At 44.5% G+C, this 14,078-nt stretch overlaps 1 protein-coding gene across 5 annotated transcripts; it reads left to right on the top strand.

The window, feature by feature from the left end:
* The first annotated feature begins 190 nt into the window (after nucleotides 1-190).
* On the top strand, nucleotides 191-11,120 carry LOC124466752 (zinc finger protein 385D-like). 5 transcript variants are annotated; one of them, XM_047018583.1, is made up of 8 exons: nucleotides 191-323; nucleotides 1,743-1,861; nucleotides 6,323-6,430; nucleotides 6,721-6,877; nucleotides 8,707-8,949; nucleotides 9,231-9,412; nucleotides 10,073-10,174; nucleotides 10,335-11,120. In XM_047018583.1, the coding sequence occupies exons 2-8, from the start codon at nucleotides 1,748-1,750 to the stop codon at nucleotides 10,575-10,577; spliced, it is 1,149 nt and encodes a 382-aa protein (XP_046874539.1). In that variant the 5' UTR covers nucleotides 191-323; nucleotides 1,743-1,747; the 3' UTR covers nucleotides 10,578-11,120. The 5 variants fall into 5 exon arrangements, with proteins under 5 accessions (XP_046874539.1, XP_046874542.1, XP_046874538.1 ...); XM_047018586.1 differs by having other exon boundaries at nucleotides 6,721-6,856; nucleotides 10,335-11,119; XM_047018582.1 differs by having other exon boundaries at nucleotides 191-347; nucleotides 10,335-11,118.
* The last annotated feature ends 2,958 nt before the right edge of the window (nucleotides 11,121-14,078 follow it).

The following is a 14,078-nucleotide window of genomic DNA, read 5'->3' as shown; positions in this document are numbered from 1 at the left end:
AAAAACATTTTTTAATTCGAATTGGTCTGTCCCAAAGAGGAACTTGCACGCGCAAACAGACATGCACACAACAGTTACATTACAAATATTGAAACATATATCTTAAGTTCCGTGCTCAATGTTGAGAGAGAGAGAGAGAGAGAGAGAGAGAGAGAGAGAGAGAGAGAGAGAGAGAGGGGGGGGGGGGGGGAGACCGATGGAGTAGGTGGAGATAGAACACTTAAAGGAAGTCGGAGGAGAGAGGGCTAGGGTCTCGTGTGCGTTGGATGAAGAGAGGAGAATCAGAGCTGCAGCGCAAGCCCGTCAGAACAATATTGGACGAGGTCAATACAAAGCAATGTATTTTGGTAAATTAATACGTTTACTTGCCTGATTATTAATTTAAATGTGTGATCTTCTCTTGGATAACTTGTGTGAGAGAGGGCACGAGTACGTTGATACTTTCACTGGCTGCGCTTGTGGCTATAGATTCCATCGGTGGCAGTTTTTTTCTAGGTTTAATGTTTTAGCCTTAAGTCGGTCACGATGCTGCTAATGCGTGGGTACACCCTATTGCCAGTGTAAGTAAGACAATTCATTAGTGTGATTTATAGCGTAACTGTTGCCCAAGATGTTGTTGTAGTTTATGATTCACTTTTCGGGAGTAGAAGCCACTTTTTATGTAGTTACATGTAGTTATAATTTATTAGTCTTTGTTTCATGTTTGACCAAGGTGACAGCTGGGTGACATATGAGCCTATAACGTGCGTTATTCGTATTTGAAGATTTGTTTGTTATTTAATGTATACATTTGCACAATTTCTGAGCAAATACAAGTCTCATATACATGGCTATGTTAACGTTAAGTTTGAAATGGACAGTTGTGTCTGCATGGTATTTTGCTTCCTTCATAGAGAGACATGTAGCCACACCTAGAAGTTATCCTCGGAGCCCCCGTTGTGTGTGCGGTCTGTGTAGCCTATCTGTCCTGACGTCCCTATTGCATGTCATATCGAAATCTAATTTAGTTGCACCTTTTGGTTCCTGAAGTGTTAACGGTGGAAGCTTATGTTCCGTTTTCTTTTGTCTATTGGTTGTGTAGCCTATGCTATGAGTATGCTCATTGTTATTCACAAACTGCAATTATCTTTCGTTTATTAAATGTAGTACATCCTTTGCCAAGTGGTCAGTTATCTTACACAAACAAGGCACTCGACACACGCACACTCACAAACACGGGGGTAATCAGCCCTAATGGTTGAGCGGATGGGTGTGTTTGGGGCTGTGATTGTTATGATTACATGTACTGCTGGTCCTAAATCAAACCGTAATCAAGCATGGAGAAATGCAGAAACAAAACAAGCCCTCCTTTAATCAGTAACGAAACCACACACACATGCAGGGCTGATGGCCCTGTTGTATAACTAGGTGTGAGTTGGATCCACAGCTGGACTCATCCGTAGCCCATCTCAATCTCTCATTTAGATGAAACGTTGCCCTGATTGGTACGTGAGCCCTTATCACATTTGTGTCATCTAAGGTGTTGATTGTACTACTGGTATTGACATGAGATTAGCGTCCAGCTAAAAGCATACGTTGAACTTTGACCGTGCCATCAAAAGCTTTCTCGATTAGAAGTGTTAATAATGACATGGTGTGTTCAGGGGAGATGCACACCCTGCGTTGCAAGTGTTTTCAAAACATTTAAGCAAAGTGATAACTTCCTGGAAACTGTCAACATGCACCATTTCTCTGTGTCCTAGGTAACATGTGCCAGAGTGCCACCCTGCCCTCATTGGTCCAGTCTACAGCAGGCAGGGCCCAGCACTCCATGGAAATGAAGCCCCTCCTCCCATTTAGCTTGTTCCCTGTCTTTACAGAGGTAAGTCATGTCAATCAACACCATCACCATAGCTACCAATCTGTCAGTTGGGTGGTGTGATGACTGGGTTGGAGTACTGGTATGTTTCTAAGAGTTATAGTGGCAGGGAGTCTTAGGCAATTTGTCATGTCCTCTACTGTCAGTACACATAACTCTCTTTCAGAAAACCAGTGTATCTTTACGGTGCCTTAGGGACACTGACCTCCCGGTGTTAAGCTGAGATACACTTCTGCAGGACACCACATGTCTCTGGGATTACATTTTAGTCTTGCAGAAATGCATCTCATGTCGCTCAGTGTGTAAACAAATGAATTTGTTTGTGCAACGCTTGTTGACAGTGATGCTTAGTTTCACAAAATCCAAGAATAATTTATATTTATTGCAGGAGTATTTATAGGGAGTCAGGTGGCTGAGCAGGTAGAGCATCGGACTAGTAATCTGAAGGTTGCCAGTTCGATTCCCGGCCAGTACACATGCCGTTGTGTCCTTGGGCAAGGCACTTCACCCTACTTGCCTCGGGGAGAATGTCCCTGTATTTACTGTAAGTCGCTCTGGATAAGAGTGTCTGTTAAATGACTAAATGTAAATGTATACCAAAGACTGGAGCCTGTATAATGCTGTAAAATGCTTCTTCGCAACAAGAAGTGATGCTTCCTCATAACCCCAAGCCAGCTCAAACCTGCTATTTCCATTCTTAAAAACATGTTACTATCTACTATCTTTTCATGTTTACGTGGTTCTCTCGAGGAGACAGAGAGAGAGGCTGAAAGCCACTCAGCACAGTTTCTGGTCTAATATACCCCTCTGGCGGAAAATGGGCCATTTATATTTTCTCGGCTCTCTCCTCCATTGTTAGGTCATCATTTCCTCTTATGTATGTGAGATGGAAACTGTGTGTGTGTGTGTGTGCACATGTGTGTGTGCACATGTGTGTGCCACGGCCCTGTAACCGTCCTCTGTGTCAGGGTCCAGCTTTGGCATCTGACTGGAGACTGAAGAGAGGTTAGTCAGGGTCTCAGTTCACTCCCACTCCATCTCACCCCTCTTTCGATCGAGAGAGAGAAAGAGAGAGATAGAGAGAGAGAGACAGAGAGAAAGAGAGAGAGAGAGACAGAGAGAAAGAGAGAGAGAGAGAAAGAGAGAGAGAGAGACAGAGAGAAAGAGAGAGCTCACCACTGCTTGACTCCCTCTGTCTCCTGTCCCTCCCTCGTTCACGTGCCCCTCTCCTACATCGCCTTCTAACTTCTTGACTCAATTGTCACTTTCCCCCTGGCACCTCTCGTCCTCTCCCTCTTTCTGTCTCTTTCTCTCATCTTTCTCTCTATCATGGTGATGTGATGATAGATGCATGTTAATTAGAGTAGAGCTGTAGATATGGAGTACTCTACCTCTCCAAACAGCAGTGATATATTGAACTGTGGGGGTTTAGTTTCATAAGAGCACCCAGATAGGCTTAACCCTGCCTCTCTCTCTGTCTCCCTCTGTCTCTCTCTGTCTCTCTCTGTCTCCCTCTGTCTCTCTCTCTCTCTCTCCCTCTGTCTCTCTTTATCTCTCTCTGTCTCCCTCCGTTTCTCTCTGTCTCTCTCTCTCTCTCTCTCTCTCTCTCTCTCTCTCTCTCTCTCTCTCTCTCTCTGTCTCTCTCTCTCTCTCTCTCTCTCTCTCTCTCTCTCTCTCACCCTCTCTCTCTCTCTCTGTCTCTATCTCTCTCTCTCTCACCCTCTCTCTCTCTGTCGGTATGTGTTTTCCTGTAAATAAGCCTCTGCCCATGAGTGTGTAAGCTCGGCAGTGTGTTTGGCGCCCACATATGGGTTGCTATGGTTACAGGAATGTGCGTGCGTGTGAGCACCTAATGGTGGATTGATGGCTAATTGAGCAGTGTTTGGTGTGTTCTTTGAGGAAGGAAATGGGAGAGGGCAGGGAAGCAAAGAAAAGTGACAACTGATAAAGGTGTCAAATAAATGTGCTGACACCCTGTGAATTGTGAATCGGTACCAACCATCCTAGTCCTATCTGTCGTATTATAGTGGTGCTCGTACATAAAACAGATGACGACCAGACAAAAGGACCATGAGATTAAACCTGCTCCAAATAAACCTTTGGTCTGTTACATTTGGCTGTATATTCAACCATACCTAACTCTAATGGCCCAAAGCAACTCTGATTCACGACAGCACGGACATGCACGCCAAAATAATTAATATATATCCCAACTGGAGTCACACAGAATGAGTTTTATCCTTTGGCTCAACTCTCTTATTACTGAAGAGAGAGTGCGAGAGAGAAATAGAGCGAGAAGGCTAGAGGTGGAAAGGGTAGAGCGATGACACCATGACCACAGGTGGTATGGCACACCAGAAAAAGTGACTGTGTGTGAGCGTGTGAGACAGATAAAGAGAGAGAGAGAGAGAGAATCAGAGGAAAGTGGAGACCGTCAGTAGGGGAGGGCAATAAAGAGAGAGACAGAGTGAGAGAGAGATGACATTGCCACAGGTGCTGGCGCGCCTTGCAGAGAGTGATGGATAAGACAGGGGGTCCTCCGGGAGGTCTGAAGGTGACTTTGATCAGACGAAGACAGAGAGGAGGGCAGAGACAGAGAGGAGGGCAGAGACAGAGAGGAGGGCAGAGACAGAGAGGAGGGCAGAGACAGAGAGGAGGGCAGAGACAGAGAGGAGGGCAGAGACAGAGAGGAGGGCAGAGACAGAGAGGAGGGCAGAGACAGAGAGGAGGGCAGAGACAGAGGGAGCGCGTGGAGAAGAGGGTTCAGAGGGGAGCAGAGGGGAGGGGCCGAGGTGTGGAATGCGAGGCAGGGTCAGGGGTGTGGGGGGCTGCATGGTTCGAGGAGGAGGAGGGGGGGGGGGGTGGAGGGTTTGAAGTTCACTATCAGTGCGAGCGAAGACACATGAGGAAGAGGCATACACACATGTGCACAAAAGCTGACCCTCGGTGTGGATGAGAAATCAATGATCCACACACACACCCACACACACACCCACACACACACAGATACACACACTTGTATACACACTCACACACACAGATACACACTCACACACACAGATACACATGCTTGCAATTATGGACTTTACACAGACACACGCGCCAACACGAACACAAAAACAAAACGCATATGCATATCAGGGCTGGAGCGATCATGCAAATGTTTTGCCAATGCCAACCTATTCAACACCACACTTACTGTTCAGACCAATGAAATGACTGGAGTCACACAGCTAATGAAGAAGAAAAAAATCACTGGTAATGTCAAATAACTGACACAAACACACACACACACACACCACACACACAGACACACACTCACACTTTCAATGCCAGTCCCTTGGTGCAGGCACATACCTAAAGCTCAACAGTAAAGTTGACCCTTCCTCCACAGTCTTGGCCAGGTGCCCTCTGCCATCTAGCAGTCACACCTTCCCTCCAACCAGTGCTTTTTTATAGCTAGTTCCATTACAGCGCAGCTAATAGTTTTGTTTTGCTTCAGAGAGACCTGTGCAGTTTTACTGAGTGTGCACGCTTATTAAACTCAACTGTAGGTAACGTCCACACACAGTCTCCACACTCAGCAGTGAGATAATGATACAGGAGTATAGTTTTACCACTCCGTTTCTATACGCTCATAAAGAGAGGCTCCCAGGTACTAAACTGAGGTGAGAGGTCCACAAGTTTGTCCTCACCTAGTTGTGGTTTCTGTGTTACATTACAACACAGGAATAAAAAATACATAACCCAGGCTGGGGCCTTTGCTAAACTGCCATTTTTACCTTTGAAAAAGAAAAAAATGTGTCCATTCTTCACACCTAGGTTCCAAGGATTGAATCTACATTTACAATTAGTCATTTAGCAGACGCTCTTATCCAGAGCGACTTACAGTAAGTACAGGGACATTCCCTCCGAGGCAAGTAGGGTGAAGTGCCTTGCCCAAGGACACAACGTCAATTGGCTTGGCGGGGAATCGATCCGCAACCTTCTGATTACTAGTCCGACTCCCTCACCGCTCAGCCATTTGCCTCCCGGACAGCCATTTGAATCTAGGAAAAGCTACATCTTCCCCATCTAAAGACCACCTGTCTGCACCGTGAAATTGGGTCTTCTTGTAAACTGGGCTGGGCCCAGCAAGATTGTTTCACCTTTGACCTTGCTGGGGTGAACCCACAAATGCTTAGAACCTGTCATTTCCACAGGCATCCTTTCTCAGGGGGCCAGCTCACCCTTTGTCACCCCTCTGCAAAATGAGTGATGACGACCCTGACCTTATAATGGGAATGCTCTGAGACGTTTGCATTTTTACAGGCCAAAAGTTTACCTTCACTTTTCTGGTTCTGGTTTCAACCTAACATCTCATGATTCACTTCACCATGACTTCTTCTGTCCTGGACAAATAATTTAGTGATATCTATACTCTTATTTCTCAACCCTTTCCCATTTTCACCCTTGTTGTTTCAGATGGACCACCTCCACAAAGCTCTGATTGGCCCAGGGTTTCAAGTGGCCACGCCCCTGAGGAAGGCGCCTAGCTCCTGTAGCGTATGTCGACTGAAGTTTAACTCAGAGGTGGGTGGAGTCTCAACCCTTCAGAACAAACTGATTTCCATTATTTGCAAGTACTTCAGAACAAACTGATTTCCATTATTTGCAAATACTTCAGAACAAACTGATTTCCATTAATTGCAAGTACTTCAGAACAAACTGTTTTCCATTCATGGCAAGTACTTGTATTACATTGCTTGCATACATTATGAGTTTTTACTTTGTTTCTGGCTTCTAGGTTGATTCTGATAGTCTGGTAAGTGTGAATGCTGTTCCTTGCTGTTTGACTGGTTCTGGTCCTGTTCCTTCTGCAGAGCCAGGCCTCATCCCATTACAGCGGAACCAAACATGCCAAAAAGCTCAAAATTACAGATGCTCCTGACTGCAAGTCTAAAAGCAACGACGCAGTCTCCAAGGAAACCCCACTTCAGCCTCTCGACACAGACACAGGTTACACAGCTGTGTGTGAATGTGAGTGTGAGTGTGTGTAAGTGTGTAAATGTGCGCTAACATCAAACTCACACAAAAGGGCCAGGATCTTTGATCATTTCGGCTTCTACATTTTCAACCAGACTTATTTTTCCTGTCACGACATTAACTCTCTGATGTTTGATCAAGCCGTAGACTCCCTCCAGTATCACATGGAGAGATGTGAGGTTCTGCCTTATCCTCTTACCTCTCTCTGTGTCTGCATTTACCTTCATCAAATGGTCTCCAGTGATCAAACAGAAGGCAGCACTGAAAGGTTCTGTGTGTGTTTAATCCCTGGCAGTATGTTTGGAACTGTGTGGGAGGTCAACCAAAGAAGGCCTCCCTATTATAAAGTACACGCTTTACTGCAGAAAGTATACGAGCATGTGACCGGCTATCTTTACACAGTCGTATGCGTGGGCGTGTTTGATGCTAGTGCATGTGTGCTTTTTTTGCGCAGAGGGGTATGTGGTGTTTCAGAATCCCTCAGAGAGCAGGGGAGAGCTGGGTTGGGTCACATGGGATGAGTCCAGGGTTTCCCGCAGCACTTCGCAGTTACTACGTTTTATTTTTTTATTTTTTTTTATTAGCGATATTCGCCATGTTTCCGACAGTTTTCTCCGACAGTTTTCTCCCTTTCATTCAAATGGCAGTCTCCCTTCTCTAGAGAACTTCGTCCCTCCCCCCCGTCCAGCCCCCCCCTCCGGTCCATCAGCAAATCTCACCCTACCACCTTGACTAACACATTTTCTGTGGGAAACCCTGGAGTCCAAGTTGGATTCGATAGAGAGAGATAGACAATGAGAAAGAGAGAGAAGGAGCGCAGAAGAGGGATTCTTTGGAGTAGGACAAAGACAGAATGAGTTTGAGGGGGTGGGTCTCAGTAGGGAGCCCTCTGAAGATTACTTTAACAAACAGTCGTATGGCTGTTCAACTGAAGGATGACAAACAAAGCCTCTCAGCAAGGCAATGATAATTATCGATATTACCCTGGTATGAATCCTAAGTCTGGCCCTCGCCCTCAGGGAGAAAGCTCTCCCTGTTAGTTACCCCTTTTGATAATGGACGGCAATCATCTCAAAGTAAAGCCTTTCATTTAACCACTGAGAAGCAAGACCCTGGGGAAATCTTGTAATTATTACCAAAGATTAGAGTGCCAGATGAGTCTCATAAATAATCCACAGCCAAAGACAACTCTGTTAAATCTCTGATAGTTTGTTTAAACAGTTTTAACAAGAGGACACGTCAAAACACAATTTATCTGCCTTGCAAAAGCTTGGGCAATTCTGGAGCCTGTGAACAAGACAGAGTACAATAATTAATGTTCTCCAATTAGTGTTAACCAAAACATTAAATATGCAGCACATATGGTAGACATATTGTACAATCATACCTTCTCGGTATAAAACAGTGCATGAAAAGATACTTTGTGAAAAAGAGTTGGACTCTACAGGGAATACAAAAGTATCAGTCAGTCGAGGCAACGAGAAAAAAAGTATTTTGAGGTTAAGCTTGTTAACGCTGCATTTTTTTTGTCTGTATTACTACAGTACATACTTCCAGCTGTGATGGGAGTGGCTGAAAAGAAGTGATTTGTGATAGCGGAATTCATGAAGAACCACTTTGCAGTGAAAAATCTCGAAAATTTCTAATAAAAACTCACCCCATTCATAAATTACTCAGTTTCTCTCCCTCTGTCTATTCCTCCCTATGTGTCTCTCGCTTTTCTTCTTCCCTCCATGTATCCCTCACACACACACACACACACAAACACACACTCACACACACAAACACACACACACGCTAAACTAGATTCCGTCTCTTTGTAGATGGCGCAGCCGGAATTGAGCTGGCACCACCCTGTGCCACAGAGGCGGCACTGCCGAGTTGCCTGCCACCCGGAACCACCGAAGTCTCCGCTGAGCCAGTCTCTTTAGACAAGGAGATGGACAAGGAGGCAGAAGGGGAAGTGGATGAGGAGACGGAGGAAGAGAAAGCAATGCGACTTCTGTATTGTTCCCTCTGCAAAGTCGCTGTGAACTCTGCTTCTCAGCTTCAGGCTCACAACAGCGGTGAGTGTTTGTGTGTTTGTGTGTGTGTGTCTGTGTGTGTGAGAGAGAAAAACAAAAAGAGAAAGAGAGAGAAAGACAGATAGAGAGAGAGTTGGATGGAGAGAGAGAGAGAGAGAGAGATAGAAAGAGAGAAAGAGAGAGACAGAGAGAGAGAGAGAGAGAGAGAGAGAGAGAGAGAGAGAGAGAGAGAGAGAGAGAAAGAGAGACACACCCAGAGGGTGGGTGTGTTGGTGCTTTTGCTTCACTTGACCTGAGTGACCCTGACCTTTTGACCTTTCCAGGTACAAAGCACAAGACCATGCTGGCGGCCAGGAGTGGGGACGGATCCATCAAGTCCTTCCCCAGGTCAGGGGTCAAAGCCAAGATGGCCACTCCTACCGAGGCGCTAACGGGCCTCCAGAACAAAACATTCCACTGTGAGATCTGTGACGTGCACGTCAACTCTGAAACGCAGCTCAAACAGGTGACCTGGCCGCTAGCCAAACGCTTGATTACCTTCCTGGGACGAAGTCAGAGACAGATTATCTTTTTCTGATTTGCCTACAGTGTGTCTGTCTTCTATATGTTTTACCTAGGTTCAAATGCTAGTGAACTCCCAATTCAACTTGAAACTTCTGATGTCACACTGCTAATCTCAACTTGTGCTATGTTCGCTGGAATTGACAGGTTGCCTAAATAAAGCACACCCAACACTCAGGCTGTTATATTAAGCAACTGACAATGCCGATAGCATCCCTGTTGGTGTTGTGAATTTGTTGAAGCTGTCACTGTTATGTGGATTGTTTAGAGTTGAACTTGGGCCAGATGCTTATGAATATTCAACAGTGCATCAGCTATTGTGAGCCTGATGGGTTTCAACCATCTGTTTAAGCCTGTCGCTCAAAGTCAAAACTCCTTTCTCATTCTGCCGCTATCTTGAATATGCATACCTTTAGTAATCCAGGAAAACACTGACATACCAAAGTTATCTTTTGAATGGTTTTAATTTAACTTTTCATTTCCAGTTCAAGGTTAAATCTGACTAACCTTCAACCAGACTGGAATCTGTTCCTCAAATTATTTTACCTTCTTTTACTTTCTTTCTCTCTCTCTGTCTCTTTCCCTCCTTCCCTCCCTCCTCCAGCATATTAGCAGTAGGAGGCATAAAGACAGAGCTGCAGGTAAACCAGCCAAGCCTAAATTCAGCCCCTACAGTCCCACCCAGCGCAGCCAGACTGTACAGGCTGTGAGTACCAACCCTCCACTTCCAGCACTGTCTGCAGGTTTCAGGCTGGTTTATTATATGATTATCATTGATCTTTTTATGGGTTATTTGTTGGCTATGTTTAATCTTCTGTGGAGATCCTTCATTTACAGTGCATGTATGTGTGTGTGTGTGTGTCTAGGTGCGTCTAGCTCTGAGGAAGGAACAGGATCTGGGCAAGCCTCTGGCCTCCTGTCTTTTACAACAGCATCTTTCTCTTGCTACCGCTGCTGCCATGGCAACTCTATCACCCTTCCATCTGCGCCCCGCCTCTACTCCTAACCCCGCCCTCTTCCAGGCCCAGACCCTGCCCCAGGCTCTGCTTCACCCTCCCCCTGGCCCGATCCGGTCAGCCCGCACACCTGTGCTCTTCTCCCCGTACTGACGCACAGCTGAACCACAGCTGAACCACAGTGGACTACTGATATAAATACAGAACAGACAAACATGAGAAACACACTTTTATCTTTTGGATCTTTTGGAGGTTTCTTCTGGTTTGGTTCCATGCGCTGCCTTTTTTTTCTATGTGCTCAGGTTCGAGTGTGTGTGAATGTATGTATGTGTGTCTGTGTGTGTGTGTGTGTGTTCTTGTGCGTTCCTGCGTGTTTATGTTTACATTTGAACATCTGTTGATTTTCAATAAAATATATGTGGATGTTGACGATTCAATCATTGAGGAGGATTTTGGCAAACAGATTGACAAATTTCATTCAGATTTAAAACTCAGCAGAGACTAAAGCAGACACATGTCCACACGTACACAAAAGTACACACGTACACACACACACACAGTCAGCCAAAGGTAGACATGGAACCCAGACGCTGAGATAGAGACAGAGATTGGAGCACGTCCTCCCAACACATAACTCTCTGAGTTGAGAGACTGACCTCAGGACATCTAAAGCACACTGCTACTGAACTGGAGCTTAGCATAATCTCTTTTTGGTTCTCATTCAAGTATTTTTCCTAAAAAATGAAAAAGAATAAGAGACATAGACATAGACATCCTTCATGTGGCTTAAAACTAGATCGTTCTTCAATCATTTATTACTTAAAGAACAGGTTGTGCCGACCCCTCCCCCCCCCACAGTCTTTGCTTCTACAGATAAATCAAGGCAGGAATGTATTTCCTGACTTTACTGTGTGAGAGATGAGATTCAAACCTCGGGCTATATGTAAGGCTCTGCAAACGTAGACAACATTTTAATCTGTTCTGACTCACCTGTAAATCTACCTTTAAAGAAGGAAATTGGTTTTCAGTTACTTGCCCAAATCATGGTCTTGTGAACAACAACGTGAGTTTTGTCCGAGACAGCTGCAACGACCAGCCTAAGAAGCTGAGTATTATTTAATTTTAAACCAAAGTTGGTGAAAACGTCTTCCCTTATGAACCTGAAATACACTGTGTAAAAAGGACAGTTGTAGACACTACTCGCATTTCTCAGTCTCTCCCTCCTTCCCTTGACCTTTGATCTTCTTCGAATGACTCTTCTTATCTAGAAAGACGCAGAGGAATCTGTATCTTTGAGGTCAACCAGACGACTCTGCCTACGTTAAAACATGATCCCCTAGCCAGCAACGTTCATACTCTTCCTCTCCAAGACTAATATCTATTGGCAAGGCTAGAAAATTAGCTCTTACTCGATCACAGCAGCATCTCAGTCTTTCCTCATCTTTCTTGGCAGTCCCGCCATCTTGCTCACATTAATTCTCTGGAGCACTGATTGTGAACATCTGTGTGAAGGATCCTCAGTGTAATATTTAATATCCCAGGAGCTGTCAGAGGCCCAGACCCCCACCAGCCCTCTGGCCTAGCCGGCTCTCCCTTCACTTTCTTACTGTCTTTCTTTTTTTCTTTCTTTTTCTTTCTTTCTTTCTTTCTCTCTGTCTTTTTCTCTGTCTTTCCCCACAGCTTCACTTTATGGTTTTGGTCTATTGTCATTACTCATTTAAAAATAACAATAATCATCACCCAATTTGGGAGATGTCCTGAGCAAGAATCTGAATGATTTTGCCTGTACAGTAACCTTTAGAAGGAGTTATGTTAGTCCTGTATGACATAAAATTAATCTTGGACTGGATGTCGATGCTTTGGTATAATGCCATGCTAGGGATGATACTTTTAGGATGTAATCGTAACAGGTTTTGTGAATTCACAACAGAGTGATGATACTTAATTCAAATGGAACATGAATTCTTTTTTGCCTTAGCCACAATAGGTTTTTGTGTATGAGGGAGTCAAGGAGACTGTGTAACTGTGAAATCAGCAAGAGGCATCTGTTTAACCGGGACCTAAAAACCTGTAGTACTATAAAACCTTAATCCTTGATTTTCATGGTTGTTTCTTTTTAGTGTTTGCCTTGGGAACTGATTATACTCTCCTGTGTTATGATTTCATTATCATAAATGCTTGCTTGGCTTCCCACATTTTCCACATTAAAAGTTGAGTTTGCATAAATCTTTGGCCTGGGGAGGCTGCTCAAAGATTAGAGCTAATGTGTTTCATCTGGGAAGGTGGCAGAGCTACGCACTGACCTTTTCAGTGGCTTGAGTAACACAGTGCTCTGATTGGCTGAGACAGCCTGATCTTGTGGTTTGATTGCATAGGGGCCTTGTTTGAGGTGTCGTCTACTGAACTACGATTGGAAGATCTCCATCTTTGACTCGGACCAATGAGAGAAACATGGCTCACTGTTTCACTTGAAGACCTCTGCCCCATTGTCCTTGTCTGCCTCAGTAACAGTCGACTTGGTTAATGCCACACCAAGACTTTGATCTCCCCTTGAATATTTCTCCCTTGACGATCCATCCAATAGGGCTGATCTATCAGAAAAGATCCTTCAGACTACCTCCTTCCATTCATCTCATTCAACCACCAATCTCCTTTGACATCTGTTTTACTTACACACATACACCAATTATAATTTTTATTCCCAAAAAGAACTGTCATTTCACCCATGGACTGAAATTATAGGTCACATCACTCAGTCTGTCACACGCACATGCACACACACAACCACACACACACAACCACACACACACAACCACACACATACACACAAACAAACTGCCAGTCAAAATGAACCCAAGCTGTGACTGAAGTGACAGTGATAACATTTAGACGACCTTTACAGTAAGTAATAAAGGGAAATAAACATCCCTGATGTATTCTGGGTAACATCTTGGTTGCTTGTTGATGTGATGATCAAGAATGATCCCAACAGCTCATAAACAAAAAGGTGTAATTGAACGCTAGTATCATAGAAAGTTACACGATTTACGGGAACATGTACAAATTTGGCAGAGACCACAGGTGCTCCATTCTGAGGTGTTTAATATACATCTGCCACCATATTACAATGACCCTAGAAATGACTCAATATGAATTTGGCTTGAACATGCATGTCTTGCTGGCTAACAGCAGAATGTGTGCTGAGAGGTCATATGTTCTCAGTGGGTGACTATGTCAAACAACCAAAGCTGTGAATTCAACAAACTGTCTGGTAGAACCTTCAGATGAAGGGTCTTGACGAATCTATGGTGAGTCCCTTTACATGCCATGTTAGAATGGGCACATGCGCTTGACTTTTTGAAGTTAGACTTTTTTTCTTTAAGACTTCTTCTAGAGGAAACTAAATGAGATCATGATTTGGTATTCACTCTAATGTATTATTTATGGAGGGGCTGTGGAGCAGAACCTGCACTAGAGAGGGACAGCTATTTATGGCATGGAAGCAAAATATGTATTATGATGTGTGTGAGCGTGTGTGTGTGTGTGTGTGTGTTTGTGTGTACGTGAGTTAGGGGTAGACAGACACGGAGAAAAAGAGAGCAGATTAAGGAGGAAGGTATGCTGGGCATTTGAAGAGATTTACGAACATAACTG

The sequence above is a fragment of the Hypomesus transpacificus genome, chromosome 4 (genome assembly GCF_021917145.1).
Source record: "Hypomesus transpacificus isolate Combined female chromosome 4, fHypTra1, whole genome shotgun sequence".
NCBI lineage: Eukaryota > Metazoa > Chordata > Actinopteri > Osmeriformes > Osmeridae > Hypomesus > Hypomesus transpacificus.
The sequence above is the reverse complement of the archived record's forward strand: the minus strand, read 5'-3'. Positions and strand labels throughout refer to the sequence as shown.